This window comes from Clytia hemisphaerica, unplaced genomic scaffold, assembly GCF_902728285.1.
Source record: "Clytia hemisphaerica strain Z4C2 unplaced genomic scaffold, Clytia hemisphaerica genome assembly, whole genome shotgun sequence".
NCBI lineage: Eukaryota > Metazoa > Cnidaria > Hydrozoa > Leptothecata > Clytiidae > Clytia > Clytia hemisphaerica.
In genome coordinates, this window is record NW_027103373.1 from 237,645 (window position 1) to 252,124 (window position 14,480).

The 14,480-nt window shown below is 35.2% G+C and overlaps 2 protein-coding genes across 3 annotated transcripts; one reads left to right on the forward strand and one right to left on the reverse strand.

Moving 5' to 3' along the window:
- Positions 1-470: 470 nt before the first annotated feature.
- On the forward strand, positions 471-8,843 carry LOC136824104 (ubiquitin thioesterase ZRANB1-like). Its single transcript, XM_067080271.1, has 6 exons — positions 471-1,788; positions 1,960-2,031; positions 5,781-5,976; positions 6,378-6,622; positions 6,912-7,147; positions 7,753-8,843. Exons 1-6 carry the CDS (start codon positions 603-605, stop codon positions 7,942-7,944), a joined length of 2,127 nt encoding a protein of 708 aa, XP_066936372.1. The 5' UTR covers positions 471-602; the 3' UTR covers positions 7,945-8,843.
- Positions 8,844-11,819: 2,976 nt separating this feature from the next.
- On the reverse strand, positions 11,820-14,177 carry LOC136824114 (galanin receptor 2a-like). 2 transcript variants are annotated; one of them, XM_067080288.1, is made up of 2 exons: positions 13,899-14,177; positions 11,820-13,059 (listed from the first exon to the last, which is right to left on the reverse strand). In XM_067080288.1, exon 2 carries the CDS (start codon positions 13,049-13,051, stop codon positions 11,951-11,953), a length of 1,101 nt encoding a protein of 366 aa, XP_066936389.1. In that variant the 5' UTR covers positions 13,052-13,059; positions 13,899-14,177; the 3' UTR covers positions 11,820-11,950. The 2 variants fall into 2 exon arrangements, with proteins under 2 accessions (XP_066936389.1, XP_066936383.1); XM_067080282.1 differs by lacking the exon at positions 13,899-14,177 and adding an exon at positions 13,373-13,551.
- Positions 14,178-14,480: the final 303 nt, after the last annotated feature.

Here is a 14,480-nt window from a genome sequence, read left to right on the forward strand (position 1 = left end):
TTCCAATTTCTTTCACTATCATCTTTGTGTTTGAACTTATGATGTTAAGAGGGTTGTTCTCTCTTTTTTTTAAATGATATATCACTTTCGATGGCTGTTGAACTTATACCAGCATTCCATATCTTCCTTTGCATAAACTAAGTCAAGGAACTTTCTCTGTTGCAAAGATTTCTTTAGATTAAACATCTTATCTTATTTTTAGTTCATTTGAATATTGAAAGCATATTACAAGTTTTCACCTTATCTAGTTTTCTTTTTGTTTTATGAACATGGTTGAATACTGTAAGTTATAATCTCCTTAATAAAGAGAAGTTTATTTTGGAAACTTGTGTAGCAGGAGGGTTTTAGACACTTTATGTTGAGTGTTATAGATAGCAGTGTTTTTTCCTTGGCAAAGAAATCTCACATTTTCTATCCACTTAATACAAATCTAGTTTTTCTTTCATTTTGTTATTTGTTTTTATATTTTCAGGGTAACAAATATTAAAATATGGTGTAAAACAAACAAGAAAACCTTTTTTTCTTTCACTCTTGGTGTGTGCAAGGGAAACAAAACACATTGCAGATTTTTGATTTTGTTTTGGTAGTGAAGTTAACTTGATATGCCTAAAAATGAAGCAGAGTTTAAATGGACTTGTAAACAATGTACTTATGGCAATTGGCCATCAGCTACCAAATGTGTTATGTGTAAATTTGACCCGAGGAATAGTATTAATAAAAACCACATTGCAGAAGGTGGAAATCATGAAAACAGTGAACGATGTCACGTGATCGATTGCTTAGGTGAGAGCACGTGTGAACATCAAGGGAGTGGAGACGAAACGAGTAGCTCCAATGAGAAAAATGGTGAAGCATGTAGTTCTTTGAATAAAATTAATAAATGGCCATGTTCTTTGTGTTCGTATACAAATTGGACGAAATCTGAATTTTGTGTCATGTGCAAAACAGAGAAACCAAGTGAATTTAAATTAGTTGAATCATTGAGGAACATTGAAAAGAATGAAGAGAAAAAAGAGAAAAATAAATTCTCAAGTCTGACTAGAGGTCATAAATGGTTATGTGTGAAATGTACTTATGAGAACTGGCCAAAAGCTTTCAAATGTGCCATTTGTCAACATCCGAAGAATAAGAGTTATAAACAAGATGACGGCCAGAAAAATGAAAAAACATGTTTAAATGAGAAGAAAACTTTAAAGGAAAAGAACAGTAGTTATTCAAGGAAGATTCATTCACCCAAAAGGTCACCACCCAGGTCGCCAAATACTATTTCTAGGAATAACAGTATAAACAATATTTTCGACATCTCTAAACAAGACGATGATAAAATTATGGATATTGCTTTAAGTATGGAGAAAATCACATTCCCATCGGAGAACAAACGTTTGAATCAGATTCGTAATCGTATGCAACCAAAAGATTGGGTGTGGTTGGCAGCCTGCAAAGGAGTAGCTGACCATGATATCACGGCTGTATCCAATTATTTAGCTTTGGGTGGTGACCGCGCAAGACAATTATCCAATGAAGATGTGACTGTTTTAAATCAACCAGGACGCTTTGAGCAAGGACATACATTAGTCCACTTAGCAATACGCTTCCAACGTGAAGATATTTTAAGGATGCTTTTATTACCAGAGACACCGCATCGTTCAAGAAAGAGACTACCGTGTCATGAATGTCCCGAACTAGCAACTACTATACGCAAAAATGTAGCTCATTCTATACGAAGTCGTAAAGGGGAATTTGGCTGCCCTTTCTTTACCGAACTCGTCACCTTCTCACTGCCAGGAGGTAAATATTTCAATACTTTCAATACTTGAAAATAGTCAAAAACTTGGTATTTGACATGACATTGCATTTCTTAAAACATCTTTTCCATTATGGGAGAACTGTTATGTTAAGTATTGTTCAATCTTTAGATGTACTTTTTCATTGCACACGTGCTTTGTTAACTTCTTTCAGATATGTTGGAACTACCGAACAGTACTCGTCATCAAATCTTCTCCGAAATACTTGATGTTGATGTCAAAAATGGTAAGCTACTCAGTTTCCAGGCTTCGATGGCTTCAATGGCCAAAATGTTAAGAACAATTTGAGAACATTTTAAGGTTTTTCAAATCTAAAACACCCCATTTTTCAGGGAATTGCACAAAGAATAACATAGTTTACACCCCCTCCCCTTTATAAAGGGGAGGGGGTGTAGCGATGTTCAAAAAATTTCAGAAAGGGGGGTAAGAGAATTTCATGTAGAAAGTTTTCAGAAAGGGGGAGGTTCATTTAGGAATTGGGGGGGGGGCGGTTAATGCGTTAGCAAAGTTCTTTGAACCATAGAGGTATAAAGAAAGACAGGAGATGAATTTGTCGGTAATTGGTCGTTAAAGTCTTTTGATTTCTTTTATGTAATAAATCAAAAGAAATTCTAGGCTCGCCCGATGAAATACGACTTTTTAGTAGAACTCAAGTTTGCTCTGAACATTCTTACTATCAGCATCGAAGATTTCTAGCCTTCTAATATACGAGAATAAAATAAAATTTAGCTCCACGAAATAAGTTTGCGTTCAACTTTGTCATCCATTAAATTTTGTTTTGAAAAGATATTTTCTCCAGCCAGAAAATAAAAAGTTCTGTATAAGCACACACAATTTCAGACCCAATTTGTAGACAAAAAGTCGCTGGAGAATTTTGGAGGAAAGTATTAATCAATAGGGTTCACCTTGAAGAAAATGTTCATCGAAAAATCCTGTCATTTGATGAAGGATTGCAAAGTTTACAGGCCTTTTTTAATCCATATTTTTTCTTACACCAATGTCAGAAACAATGAATCTCGTCTCATCTTATTTCCAACACTTAAGGTAGCCAATAAGATTTCACCTATCAACAAAAGAGCTCATTAAAAATGCACGATATATGAGATTATGATCATGCATACCTCGTAATTTTTTTAATCGTAGGGCGAGCATGGTTACAATAGCATACTTCTCCTGTTTCTTTATACCTCCATGTTTGAACCCATCTTTCTAGATTCTAGTTTTGCAGTCTTGGACTGGGTTAAAATCCTAAAGATTTTCTTGCTCGCTTCGCTCCCAATCTATTTTTACCACTTTTCAAAAGGGATACGCAGCTCTTTTCAAGAGAGAATATGCTTTTATTTTAGTTAATGTGAGTGATGCATAATGTCTTTAAAGTGGGAAAAATCACGATGACACCCCGACTTTGAGGGGGTTCCATCAAATTTGAAAGGGGGTTCCATCAAATTTGAAAGGGGGTAGAACCTAAAGTAGGGGGGTAGTGTGACCCCCTTCCGAACTATAAATACTCTACTAATTATTAACCTTAAAACTCAAAAGTTTGAATATGATGTTCTTATAAAAAAAGACGTACAGTATTGTAAAAATACGTATGTGTATTGTAAATAAATTCCCTGTACTCAGAAAGCAAAATGATTACTTTGTTGACCGAGTTCTACCTCCTCATATATTAATTGCCTCGTTTTCTGCTGAATAGATAAAACGACATTTGGTATTTTCGCATATTACTATTTTAAATTTTAATCTAATAGATTATGAAACAATCAGGTAATTAAAACACTTACTAGCCGTATGCGCAGCGTCACACGCTGTGAGTCCCAATTTCAATGAATCACTATACATTTAAGAAACTCTAACGAAAGAAAGATAGTATTAGGATCATATCACTCTCATTTTATGAAAATTGCCTTGAAAAACTCTGAAAGGGTTTTGAAAGTGTTTTGTGGCTCCCCCACAAAAAGTTTTGAAAAGTATTTGAATAAAAAAGCTTCAAAATGAAAAAGAAAAAAGTGAAAGTTAAAATGTATTGGAAGAAAATTGATTTTTACCGTTCCAGTTCCCAACTTCTTATATAAAAATCTCCAAATTAGTCTAGCGATATAACATCTGCTTAGGGCGCGAAAAGATTTGTAGAATTTTGTTAAATTCTCAACTTCAGTTGAGTTAGAATCTGACAATGTCTGCGTGTGTGTGTCTGTCCGAAAACTTTGGGGCAGGCTGGAGACTTCAAAAATGATCGGATTTGGCTGAAATTTGGCACACTTGTTCCTTGGGTTAATATCTGGGAGTTTTTTTTTCATTTTTTGAAAATTTTCATTTTTAAGGGCGTGGTCACGAGTTTTCGCCAAAACGAGGCTAAAACTTTGGGGCAGGCTGGATACTTCAAAAATGGTCAGATTTGGTTGAAAATTTGCACACTTGTTCCTTGGGTTAATATCTGTGGGTGTTTTTTTTATTTTTTGAAAATTTTCATTTTTAAGGGCGTGGTCACGAGTTTTTGCCAAAACGATGCTAAAACTTTGGGGCAGGCTGGAGACTTAAAAAATGATCAGATTTGGCCGAAATTTTGCACACTTGATACTTGGGTGAATCCCTGGTGGCGGTTTTTTCATTTTTTCAAAATTTCCATTTTCAAGGGCATGGTCACAAGTTTTCGCCAAAACGAGGCTAAAACTTTTAGGCAGGCTGGAAACTTAAAGGGAGAATCCCTGTGGGTGGTTTTATTATTTTATAATTTCCATTTTAAGGGGGTGGTCATGAGTTTTTAATTGAAATTGGTTACAATTTTACAATTGGGCCGAATGATTTAAAAACACTGAAGTTGAGCCCAGTGCGGTTAGCACGTTCGACAGTTTTTGAAAACTGTTTACAAAATGTTTTAAACATACACGAATTAGCGTATTAAAGTCTGTTCACGATAAGTGTGCACTCGTTTTTCTTTTACCTATAATTTTTAAAGGAATTCTTCAATCTTTATAAATTTGGTATCATTGAAGAGATATTTGTGAGTGGAACAATTTGAAATAAAAAAGTCTTTAAAAAAATTCTAAAAACGAAGATGAAAATAAGGAAGAAAATAATGAAGATCTTGTAGAAAAGTGCTATAACTTTCATTTTCACTGGAGAGATTCTTTGATCTTAGGAGGTCATCAGTGTGAAGAAATTTCACTAAAATATTTATTCAATATAAAGTTATGATACAAAGTTAATAAGTGATTGGCCCCAAAAAAACAGCAGAAAACTGCAGAAAGCAGCGTTTTTAGACGTCAATCAGCTTATAACTTTGTTTGATATCTTTTGACTGAATGATTATTTTTGAGAAATTTTTTCACAGTGATGGCGTTCGATGATCAGGGATTCACTTCAGTGAAAATGATAGTTACAGCGCTTTTTTACAAAATCTTCATTTTTTTCTTCTTCATTTTCATCTTCATTTTTTTCAAATTTCTTCATTTTTATTTCAAATTGTTCCACTCGCTAATATCTTTCCAATGATACCAAATTTATAAAGATTGAAGAATTCCTTCAAAAGTTATAGGTAAAAGCAGAAAAAAGAGTGCACACTAATCGTGAATATACTTTAATATATAGATTTTCTTTTTACAATGGCATCTACTTCGTTTCCTTAATAATGCCCTGGGAGCACATTGATATTTATACATGATGTCAATAAAGATATCTTTACCGTCAAGTTTAGTCCCTAATGAAGTCATTAGGTCATTATTAGCATGGGGACCACTATTGCTTTTTGATAGACTGGGTGGGTGGTACTGACAAGTGTCCTGGTGTAGTGTGGCAGACCTTTTTTGGCTTTGTTTAAGCACCAAACAAATCCATACCACTAGTCAATTGAGCTATTTTTTCAGCGCCTTCAAGATCATCAAGAATTCTCGTCTCGGTCATACCTGTAAGAGTTCTGTGTCCTGATGTTTGTGACTTGGGTCAAGCATTTTCCTTTATTCTCTTTCTTTTTAGTTCTCGAGGCAGAATCAGCCATTAATTGGAGCAGCGAGTTGACCAATCAATACGGGAGTTGTTTGTACCCGCTGTGGAATCGAGCGGCCGGTGATTGTCTTCTGGACAGTGTTCTTCAAGCCACGTGGGGTGTCTTCGATAGAGATAACGTCTTACGAAAGAAACTTCATGAATCACTCTATGAAGGCTACAACAAGTAAGACGTCGAAAATCTTCTCTTTTTAGAGGTCTTTTAGCTTTCATTTTAAGGTAGTTAATTTTCTATATGGTTTCAAGATTTCAATGACCAGAGAAATATCTAAATAAAGAGTTCTGAACCGTTCTCGTGATCCTTACCAAAAATGATGTGTTCGTTCGTCTTTGCAAAAATTTTAGTCCTTGTTAAAAATATTTGTTTGGTAGTAAAATTTAGAAAAATGAAAATTTCCCTTGAAATCCTGGTTTCAGTGAGGTCAGAATTACAGACCATTCCGTTCATTTGCCATTGCTAAATGATAGATACTAGAGTATAAACAAGTTGGTTAATGGATTGTAGTTGGTCGAACCAACCGTCTTATTAGATACAAAAATGTTAACATTTTACGAAATTTTGTTCAGATTTTATCCGCGATGGAAAGAAGCGGAACAAATGCAAGCCAGTGAGATGAATTACACTTTAGACGATCAACAATGGAAAAACGATTGGACTAGCCTGGTTTCACTTGCAGCAACAGCCGGAAATAGCCTGGAACAAGCTCACGTTTTTGCATTGGCTCACATTCTACGACGACCTATTATCATCTATGCTGTTAAATATGTAAAAGGCTTCAAAGGGGAATCGATTGACCTGGCCAGGTTTGAAGGTAATATTTATTTTTTGACTGAATTGTGAATGTATAGTGTAGGTAAAGTTATTGGAGAATTCGTATTGAAAAGTAGTTTTTGTGAAAAAAAAACGCCCCTGTCTCAGTGACACGATGTTAATTTTTTAGCCAGTGGTGATAAAATGAAGGAGCTCGATACCAATGGTAATGGAAACTATTTTTAATTGTGTGGGGGGGGGTTAAAAGTCTATTTTTTACATCTCACAAGTCCAATACCTGAAATTATCTAAAATGTGTTAACACGTGTTAAAACATTCTTTCTTACTAGGTGTTTACCTACCGATGTTGTGGGATGAAGATTTTACGTGGAAAAATCCCATTGCTCTCGGATACACTCGTGGTCATTTCTCTGCTCTTGTTCCCATGGAGAGGCCTAATTATGCTAATTATGCCGGTGCTGGTGCACACGTGGAGTGGAATGAGGATGATGCTCACGTGACCTATCTTCCAATGGTGGATCACGAAGGTCATCTGATGCCTGTTCATTTTTTAACCCTGGATGAGGTACCTTCTTCTTTCTATCACAATTTAAGGAGCGATGACCTATTGGCCAAAAGCGTCAGCGTTTTAAACCAAGGGTTCGTGGTTCGAATCCCTGCTCCTTCCAATGTTCTGTTCAATTTAGTTCATAGATAGCTGACTGGCCGTGGACCCCGTGAAAACAATCTAAAAATTGTCTAAAAGTCCTAGATTACTGTGCTACCCACGTAAAATATCTTTACAATATAGGTATTTTCATGAATTTTCTTATGATTTATAAGTACAACGATTGTCTCGTTTTGAAACCATAACCAAGGTGATTAAAGCCTCGAGTGCTCAAGTGTTTCTTTTATAAATAGAGTGAACTTCTCATAGCAAAAGTTTGAAAAGGAGGTCTACTTTTCTCAAGTTTCTCAACTCGAGGAAAATTGCCTCACAGAGGACTGGACGACTTTTAGATCGAATGACTGACCGGGACAAGCTGCAGTAATCGGGCTCAGTTTTGTTTTAAAAATTCACTTTTTGTTTCAAAACATCACCTAGGGCTTAAGTTTTCTTGTAATTAAATCATAAATCCATCCAAATAGTACTTGCATTAATTGATTTACAAAATTTCTCAATCCTTCTAGGTTGGCCAAGAGGAAAAGTTACTACAGAAATATTTCGATTGTTGCATAACGGATGGTGGAATCCTTGCAGCCAAGCAAGTGATCACACCAAGACCTCACCTCGTCAACCAAATGATCGACGAGTGGATCAATCGGTATAAGACCAAACAACATATTGAAACGTTTGACATGCGTGGAGCTGCTAAGCAATAAGGTGTGATTTGATGCATTGGAAATGTACGTGTTCAATAAACTCTTGTTATTTGAGAATGTTACAAAGTTGTGTTTGTTTGAAGTTTTTGATGAAGATGGTGGCGTTCCGTGAAGTGTTTTCTCCCCAAACTCCCCTTTTTGTAAATAAAATATGTATAAAGTCCCCCCCCCCTCATACGCATGCGCGAGTCGCTGTAGAAGATTTCGAATGATAGATGATGTGTTATTTGATAGATATTTTTTTATCACTACAACAAATGATATCTTATTTCAGTTTTCACAATGGCACTAAAATAGGTTATGATGGCTATAAATAGACAGCCTCGTTTCTGTGGTTTTGTTGCTACGCAACTATGTATATAAAAAATGTTATGATTTTTTGTTCGATTATTTTTTTGAATGATGTTTTTTAATTGAATGGACAGTAGTTTCCCGAGATCTCCTTGTCTTTACAGAGCTTTATTATCAAGGCGTGTTAGGCCAAGGCTGCTTGTATATAACGCGTTTTCTTATTAGATAGATATTTGATGCATATATTTTTTTTGTTTTATACTAAGATCAAACCCCTTTTTTTAGTTCGAAATTCGAAATTTTGTTGACTTTTACACGAAAGTAAGATGTAAGAGTATGCCTGAGTATTTTGGTTCCTGATAAGATTTTCAATTCTCTGTTCTCGAGTTTTGTGATTTTTGGATTTTACCATAATTTTCAGGTATTCGTAAGTCTCCTAAATAATGTAGGACTCGGCAAGAGTATGCAAGCTCGCAAATAGTATTATAAAAATCTTTCCTTTTTTATGGAACATGTAAATAGCAAAACCTTTCAATATTCATCATATTAGTTTTTTCTTCGGACGAAGAATTTTTTGTGAAAGGAAAGACAAATGAAGACAACAGAAATTGCAATTCATAAATTTTCTTTCTTATTTCTTTATAACCTTACACTGGAAAGGGGGGGTTTTCATTTTTACGGTATGACGGTATTGGGCCTTTTTACCCCCGGTAAATCGGTATTACGAGAAAAAAAACGACGGGATTACGGTATTTCATTTTCTACCGGTATCGGTAAATTGCCTGATTTTTTGTCGGTATTTCGATATTTTTATCAATAAAAAACGGTATTTCGATAAAACTATTTACCTTTTAGTTTCTTCATGAGTTTCGTGCAGAAAATCTTTCAAAAAAGATAAGTCTATTCCGCGATTTTAACCAGTAAAATTTTCTTGCTCGCTTCGCTCGCACAATCTTGGATGTCCTATTGACTTATTGTCATGGTGAGGTTATTCTAAATAAGCTAAACTTTACGATATTTAAACAAATATTTTTGTTATTTTTCTGCGCGCGCATTTTTTTAATGACAACTTTTGTGATGCAAATACTGCATCCAACAAATGAGTCTAGATAAAATTTTCTCCGTCAGCACTACAATCAGTGCCATAATATATTGGCACTTTTGAAATTTTTGAAATTTTGGATCCTCACATCCTAAGGTCCTAAGTGCTAAGTCTAGCGTTAAAACTCAGAGTTAAAACTCTACCCTTCGAACCTATAGAGCACTTACAAATCGATTGTGGTTTCAAAACACCCCGGTGAATTTCCCTTTTGTGCCAAGTATTTTGTGACTGATTGTAAATGATATGTTCGTCTCTCCGTATTCACTTATATTGCTACTACAATACAATACAGTGATACTGCAGTAACTTAGAGACAGTGAAAGCGGTATTTACTCCTTCAATAATTAGTAAAAGTAGGTAGTTCTAAAAACATCTTGTGCAGCATCGAACGATTAAAAAATAATTCACATCATGATGCACATGATGCGTTTTCAGGCAATCTAGGCATTCTAAAATTTAAATTTTTTCTTGGGCGAAACTCTTGGAACGCCGCACCGCGTAGGGCAGGTACGTCGCTTGCCGTACCATATTTTTGCCAACAAATGGTTAGTGTTAAATAAAATCAAAAATTGTGTGACCAAACAAGGCATACTTGGCTAACAATAGCGTATTAAGGCCGTTTTTCAATAACAAAGGAGAGCGAAAATGGTCGAAAAATTTTCGCGCACGCTTCGCTCGCGTTATGATTTTCCATTTATTTTTTTTCTTCCGATAGGGGGGGGGTTAAACTTTAGAATTCGCGTCCTCTAGTTGCACCACAGCACCACCTCTATGAAGCCTGGTGTTGAAGTCTACGGCTTCGCAGACCATGATTGGCCCAAACCTCGATTTAAAAAAATAATACTCAACATAAAAGACATTTTACGGGTGGAAGAAATTATTGGGGGATAGGCTTAATTTTGCATTTGCCTCCCGTAACATACCGTGAAAGCACAGGTCAAAATCATATATTGACGCTGTGCCGACGAATCGAGATTCTATTCATCGCGCAATCAACGAAGACAAAAGTAACCATGACGACCATCTAAGATCTTGGATGAAGTTCAAAGTTGATATTTTTATTCCCGTCGTTGAAAACAACTAAAAATTATCATCAATGCTTTTTAAAAAGAGTCAGTGATACAGAATCATAACATAAAGTCTGTCTATTATTTCGATTCAATTAAAAGTGACATTTCCATAATTAATAGTTTAGTAATTACTGTTGTACATTTGGGGATCATGTAAAAGATTTCTTTCGAAAGAAACTCATTTCAATTACACTTGGAGGTTTCTGGGGAATTCGTAAATAGTAAACTGCATACTGATACATTCTGCTAGACATTAATAAGGTAATATTTGCTCTTCATCTTTGATTCTTTCTACAGTGATTAGATTGACACATGCGCGATAAAATTTCTATTATTAGTCTTCAGAGGTTAATATATTCTTTGAAAACTTAACCTCTGATACTCAGGGTACCCGTAACAAGCAAGTAACTTTGGCGCGGCAGACCTAAAATCTTGCTTTGTGAAAGCTCAAATAGCTGTAAAAGAGGCCTTAAAAAGTCGACGATATCGAGAATAAGGTCACAAAACTAAAGTCTGTCCACGATAAGTGTGCACTCTTTGTTCTTTTACCTATAACTTTTGAAGGAATTCTTCAATCTTTGTAAATTTGATATCGTTGGAAAGATATTTGTGAGTGGAACAATTTGAAATAAAAAGGTTCAAAAAATTCTAAAAACGAAGATGAAAATAAAGAAGAAGAAAATGAAGATCTTGTAGAAAAATGCTATAACTTTCATTTTCACTGGAGAGATTCTTTGATCTTAGGAGGTCATCGCTGTGAAGAAATTTTACTAAAATATTTATTCAATATAAAGTTATGATACAAAGTTGCTAAGTATTGACCCCAAAAAACAGCAGAAAATAGCAGGAAACAGCGTTTTTAGACGTCAATCAGCTTATAACTTTGTTTGATATCTTTTGACTGAATGACTGAATTTGTGCGTGAATACCTGAATTGAAGGTTGACTGGGGGGCCTCATAAAGTACAAGACTTGTTTGTACAGTTTCTATTTTGTTACTACACAATAGATTTGATAACTGAAAATTCATTATTTTCGAGAAAAAAAACATAAATATAATATCGGTATCGGTATTAGGCTTCCTTCACCGACGGTATTACGGTATTTGACCCAAAATTTTGTCGGTATGACGGTATTTAAGACCCCTGAAAACCTCCCCCTGGAAATTTTGAAAGAAATAATGATAATTATTGATACAACCCTGTATCGCAAACCCAGTGGGACCCTGCTCCATTTGAAAATCTGATCAAAATTTTATCCCTGGTGGGAAAAATACCCTACAGTTCACTGGGTAATTGACTTTAATTTGATTTGAAATTCAATGGAAAACATTTTCACTCTAAATCATCCCCATTGGATCTCTTGAGCTTGGAAAAATTGGGATTTCGAAAGAAAATTTCATTTCCGCTGCAGGAATAAGTTCCACTGGGCTGCGAGACAGGGTTGTATTGATTCTACAGTGTTTGACCCGAGGTCAGTCTATTTCTATTCTGATTATGCGGTGACGATTTGATCAAGGTATTCTTGACGACGATCTTTGCTCGTCAGAATAAGCTTTCACTTTCTTCACGAGATGTCCTCAAAGGCATCGAACAAATAGATGTCTCTCCACTATGCGATGTCTTCTTGTGACATGTACTTTCCACCATAAAGTAAGAGGTCATTGTTCGAGAAATCTTCCGCTCTTTATCCCCTTGACACGATAAAATTAGTTTTGCGTCTTTTCTAAACTTCTTATCCACAATGGAATATATGAGAGGATTCAAAACACATTGGAAAGGGTATGGAATCAATAGAACATAAGCAAGAATTTCTTTTTCAGATTTTGAAAGCGTCGCCTTCGACATTATAAAGTGTCCAATTTGGTTGGGTAAAACGCAAATGGCGAACGCCACAATAACTAGAATCAAAAGTTTGGTGATTCTGATGTCTTTTTCGCGTCGTTTTATGAAAAGTTGTTCAAAACATGGGATAGGATCAATCGGTTTGCGAATAATGTAAATGATTCGCCCGTACAATACCGCTAAAATGACCATCGGTAACATGAAGGTGCCCACAAATGTATAGGTAGAGTAAATGAAAGCGGAATTTTCTTGATCGATATGATCTCCTGTGCTCCAAGTTTCGATACAGAAAGTATGGTTGCCCATATATGGTATGGTTACTGTGTTTAAGACGTTGAAATAAGGTGAAGCAGAGACGAAAGCAAACAGCCAAGCTATGATCAAGGAAAATGAAAAATCTCGATTGTTCCAATGTACTTTCAATGGTTGTGTGATTCCACGATATCTTTCTATTGCTATAACAACGACTGTTCCTTCCGCTGCCAAACTGGAAGCGAATTGGGTGGTAGGGAGTACTTTACAGAACATGGGCGTATACACCCAGTGCTTCTTAAGCCAGTTGGGCGTATCCAGTAATATAGAGATCGCATAGATGATGTCACAAAATGCTAAATGCGCCAATAGTTTCTTGAAGGTGGATGCTGTCCGGAATCTTTTCAACATGACCGCAATAACCAGAGTGTTTCCGATGAGACTGAAACAGCCAGCAAAGATGTTGGTTGCCGCCACACTGATGGAAAGCGGGTCTAATTCATCCGACCATACAGGGAACGCCATCGTTGTGTTGTTGAAGTGATGCATGGTGCTCACTGAAACGCAATAAAATATTATTAGCTACCTTGGAGATATCTTTGTTGAGAAACTAAAAAGCAACAAATGAGGGATTTTGGTAAGAAAAATATCATATTTTTGCGATAGAAAACGTACTAAATTTTGCTTGATTTTGGAATGACCTAACTTAAAATTTTCAAGATTAGTTTTCATCAAAATTAATTCTTTAAAGGTATGATTATTACGTGAATTTGAAGCGCAAGAAGTGTACCATTGTCATTTGAAAAATTGTTATTGTTTTCAGCTATGAGTCAGGGTTTTTTTCAAAAAAGTCTCTGATCAAAACATTACCCTTTGTTCGAAGCTTATCATTACCGAATATATCCATCCTGAACCTAAGCTGCTGGCATCCACTAACGGATTCGTGCTCCTTTTAGAGGGAGTTTTGTAGAGGTCTGCGATTCAGACTATCCTGAACCCAAATTTCTCGATTTTTACATAACAGCTTTAAGTAGATTTCAAAACGTCTTGTCTTTGCAGAAAAAAACTCTATTCAATTTTGTGGGTTTTAGTTTCTCCTTAATCTAATAGCTTGAGGAGAGATAAACGATTTCCTTTCGGAACTCACTATTTTGCTGGGTTGGATGCAATTAATTCACAGTGTTATTGTTGAATGGGCTTTTTTGATCAACAATTGAGTAATTTTCATAAATTACGCCCCATTTCACTCGCTCAGTATGTTCAAATTGAAATATTTGGAAAATAACGCGAATCAAAAACGTTACAAGTGATTGTTTTTAGATACTGTTTATATATTGCCACAGTCTGATTATAGGGCTAATATTTCAAAATCAAAAACTCCATAGAAATAACTTACCCTGTTATATGCTTTTCTTCGGAGCTTTTTTTAAATTTCGGCTGATTTGGTTGGTTAGTGTTTTGTTTGTGACTTCTTTTTATCTTTCGCTAAAATGAAGTCATTTTCAAATGTTACAGAAAATATCTACCAGAGAAGTGAAATGTTTTTGTTCCTGCAAACAATAATTTGAATTGTGAACAAAACAAGATGGCGGTCATAATATTTTTGAATATTTTGGCACCACCAACTTCTCCCGCATATTTTGTGAAAAATTCTGGAAAAAAAATTCAAAAATTGTCAAAATAAAGTTTATTGGATTACTCTTTAAGAATAAGTTATATTTTGAACTCCAAAAATTTCCACCTGTCAGTGACTTTCTTCGAAACGAAAACGTATATAATTAAAAAACAAATGCATCCTTAGGAGTCAATGAAAATAAAACCCTCTTTTAGCACTGCATGGTTGCAACTTGATGAAAATCTATTTCTTCTTTGATGATATATTTATAAGAAATTCTAAAATGGACCAGCAAATTTGATTATAATCTTTGCTTGTATTTGTTTTCAAAACGAGATATTCTTCCTAAAAGTTAATTTACAA

Coding starts and splice junctions, on each gene's coding strand:
- LOC136824104 (XM_067080271.1), top strand. CDS start 603: ATGCCTAAAAATGAAGCAGAGTTTAAATGGACTTGTAAACAATGTACT. Junction 2,032..5,780: donor TGATGTTGATGTCAAAAATG/GTAAGCTACTCA, acceptor CTTTCTTTTTAG/TTCTCGAGGCAGAATCAGCC. Junction 5,977..6,377: donor CTCTATGAAGGCTACAACAA/GTAAGACGTCGA, acceptor AATTTTGTTCAG/ATTTTATCCGCGATGGAAAG.
- LOC136824114 (XM_067080282.1), bottom strand. CDS start 13,409: ATGGATATATTCGGTAATGATAAGCTTCGAACAAAGG. Junction 13,060..13,372: donor TGATAAGCTTCGAACAAAGG/GTAATGTTTTGA, acceptor ATTGCGTTTCAG/TGAGCACCATGCATCACTTC.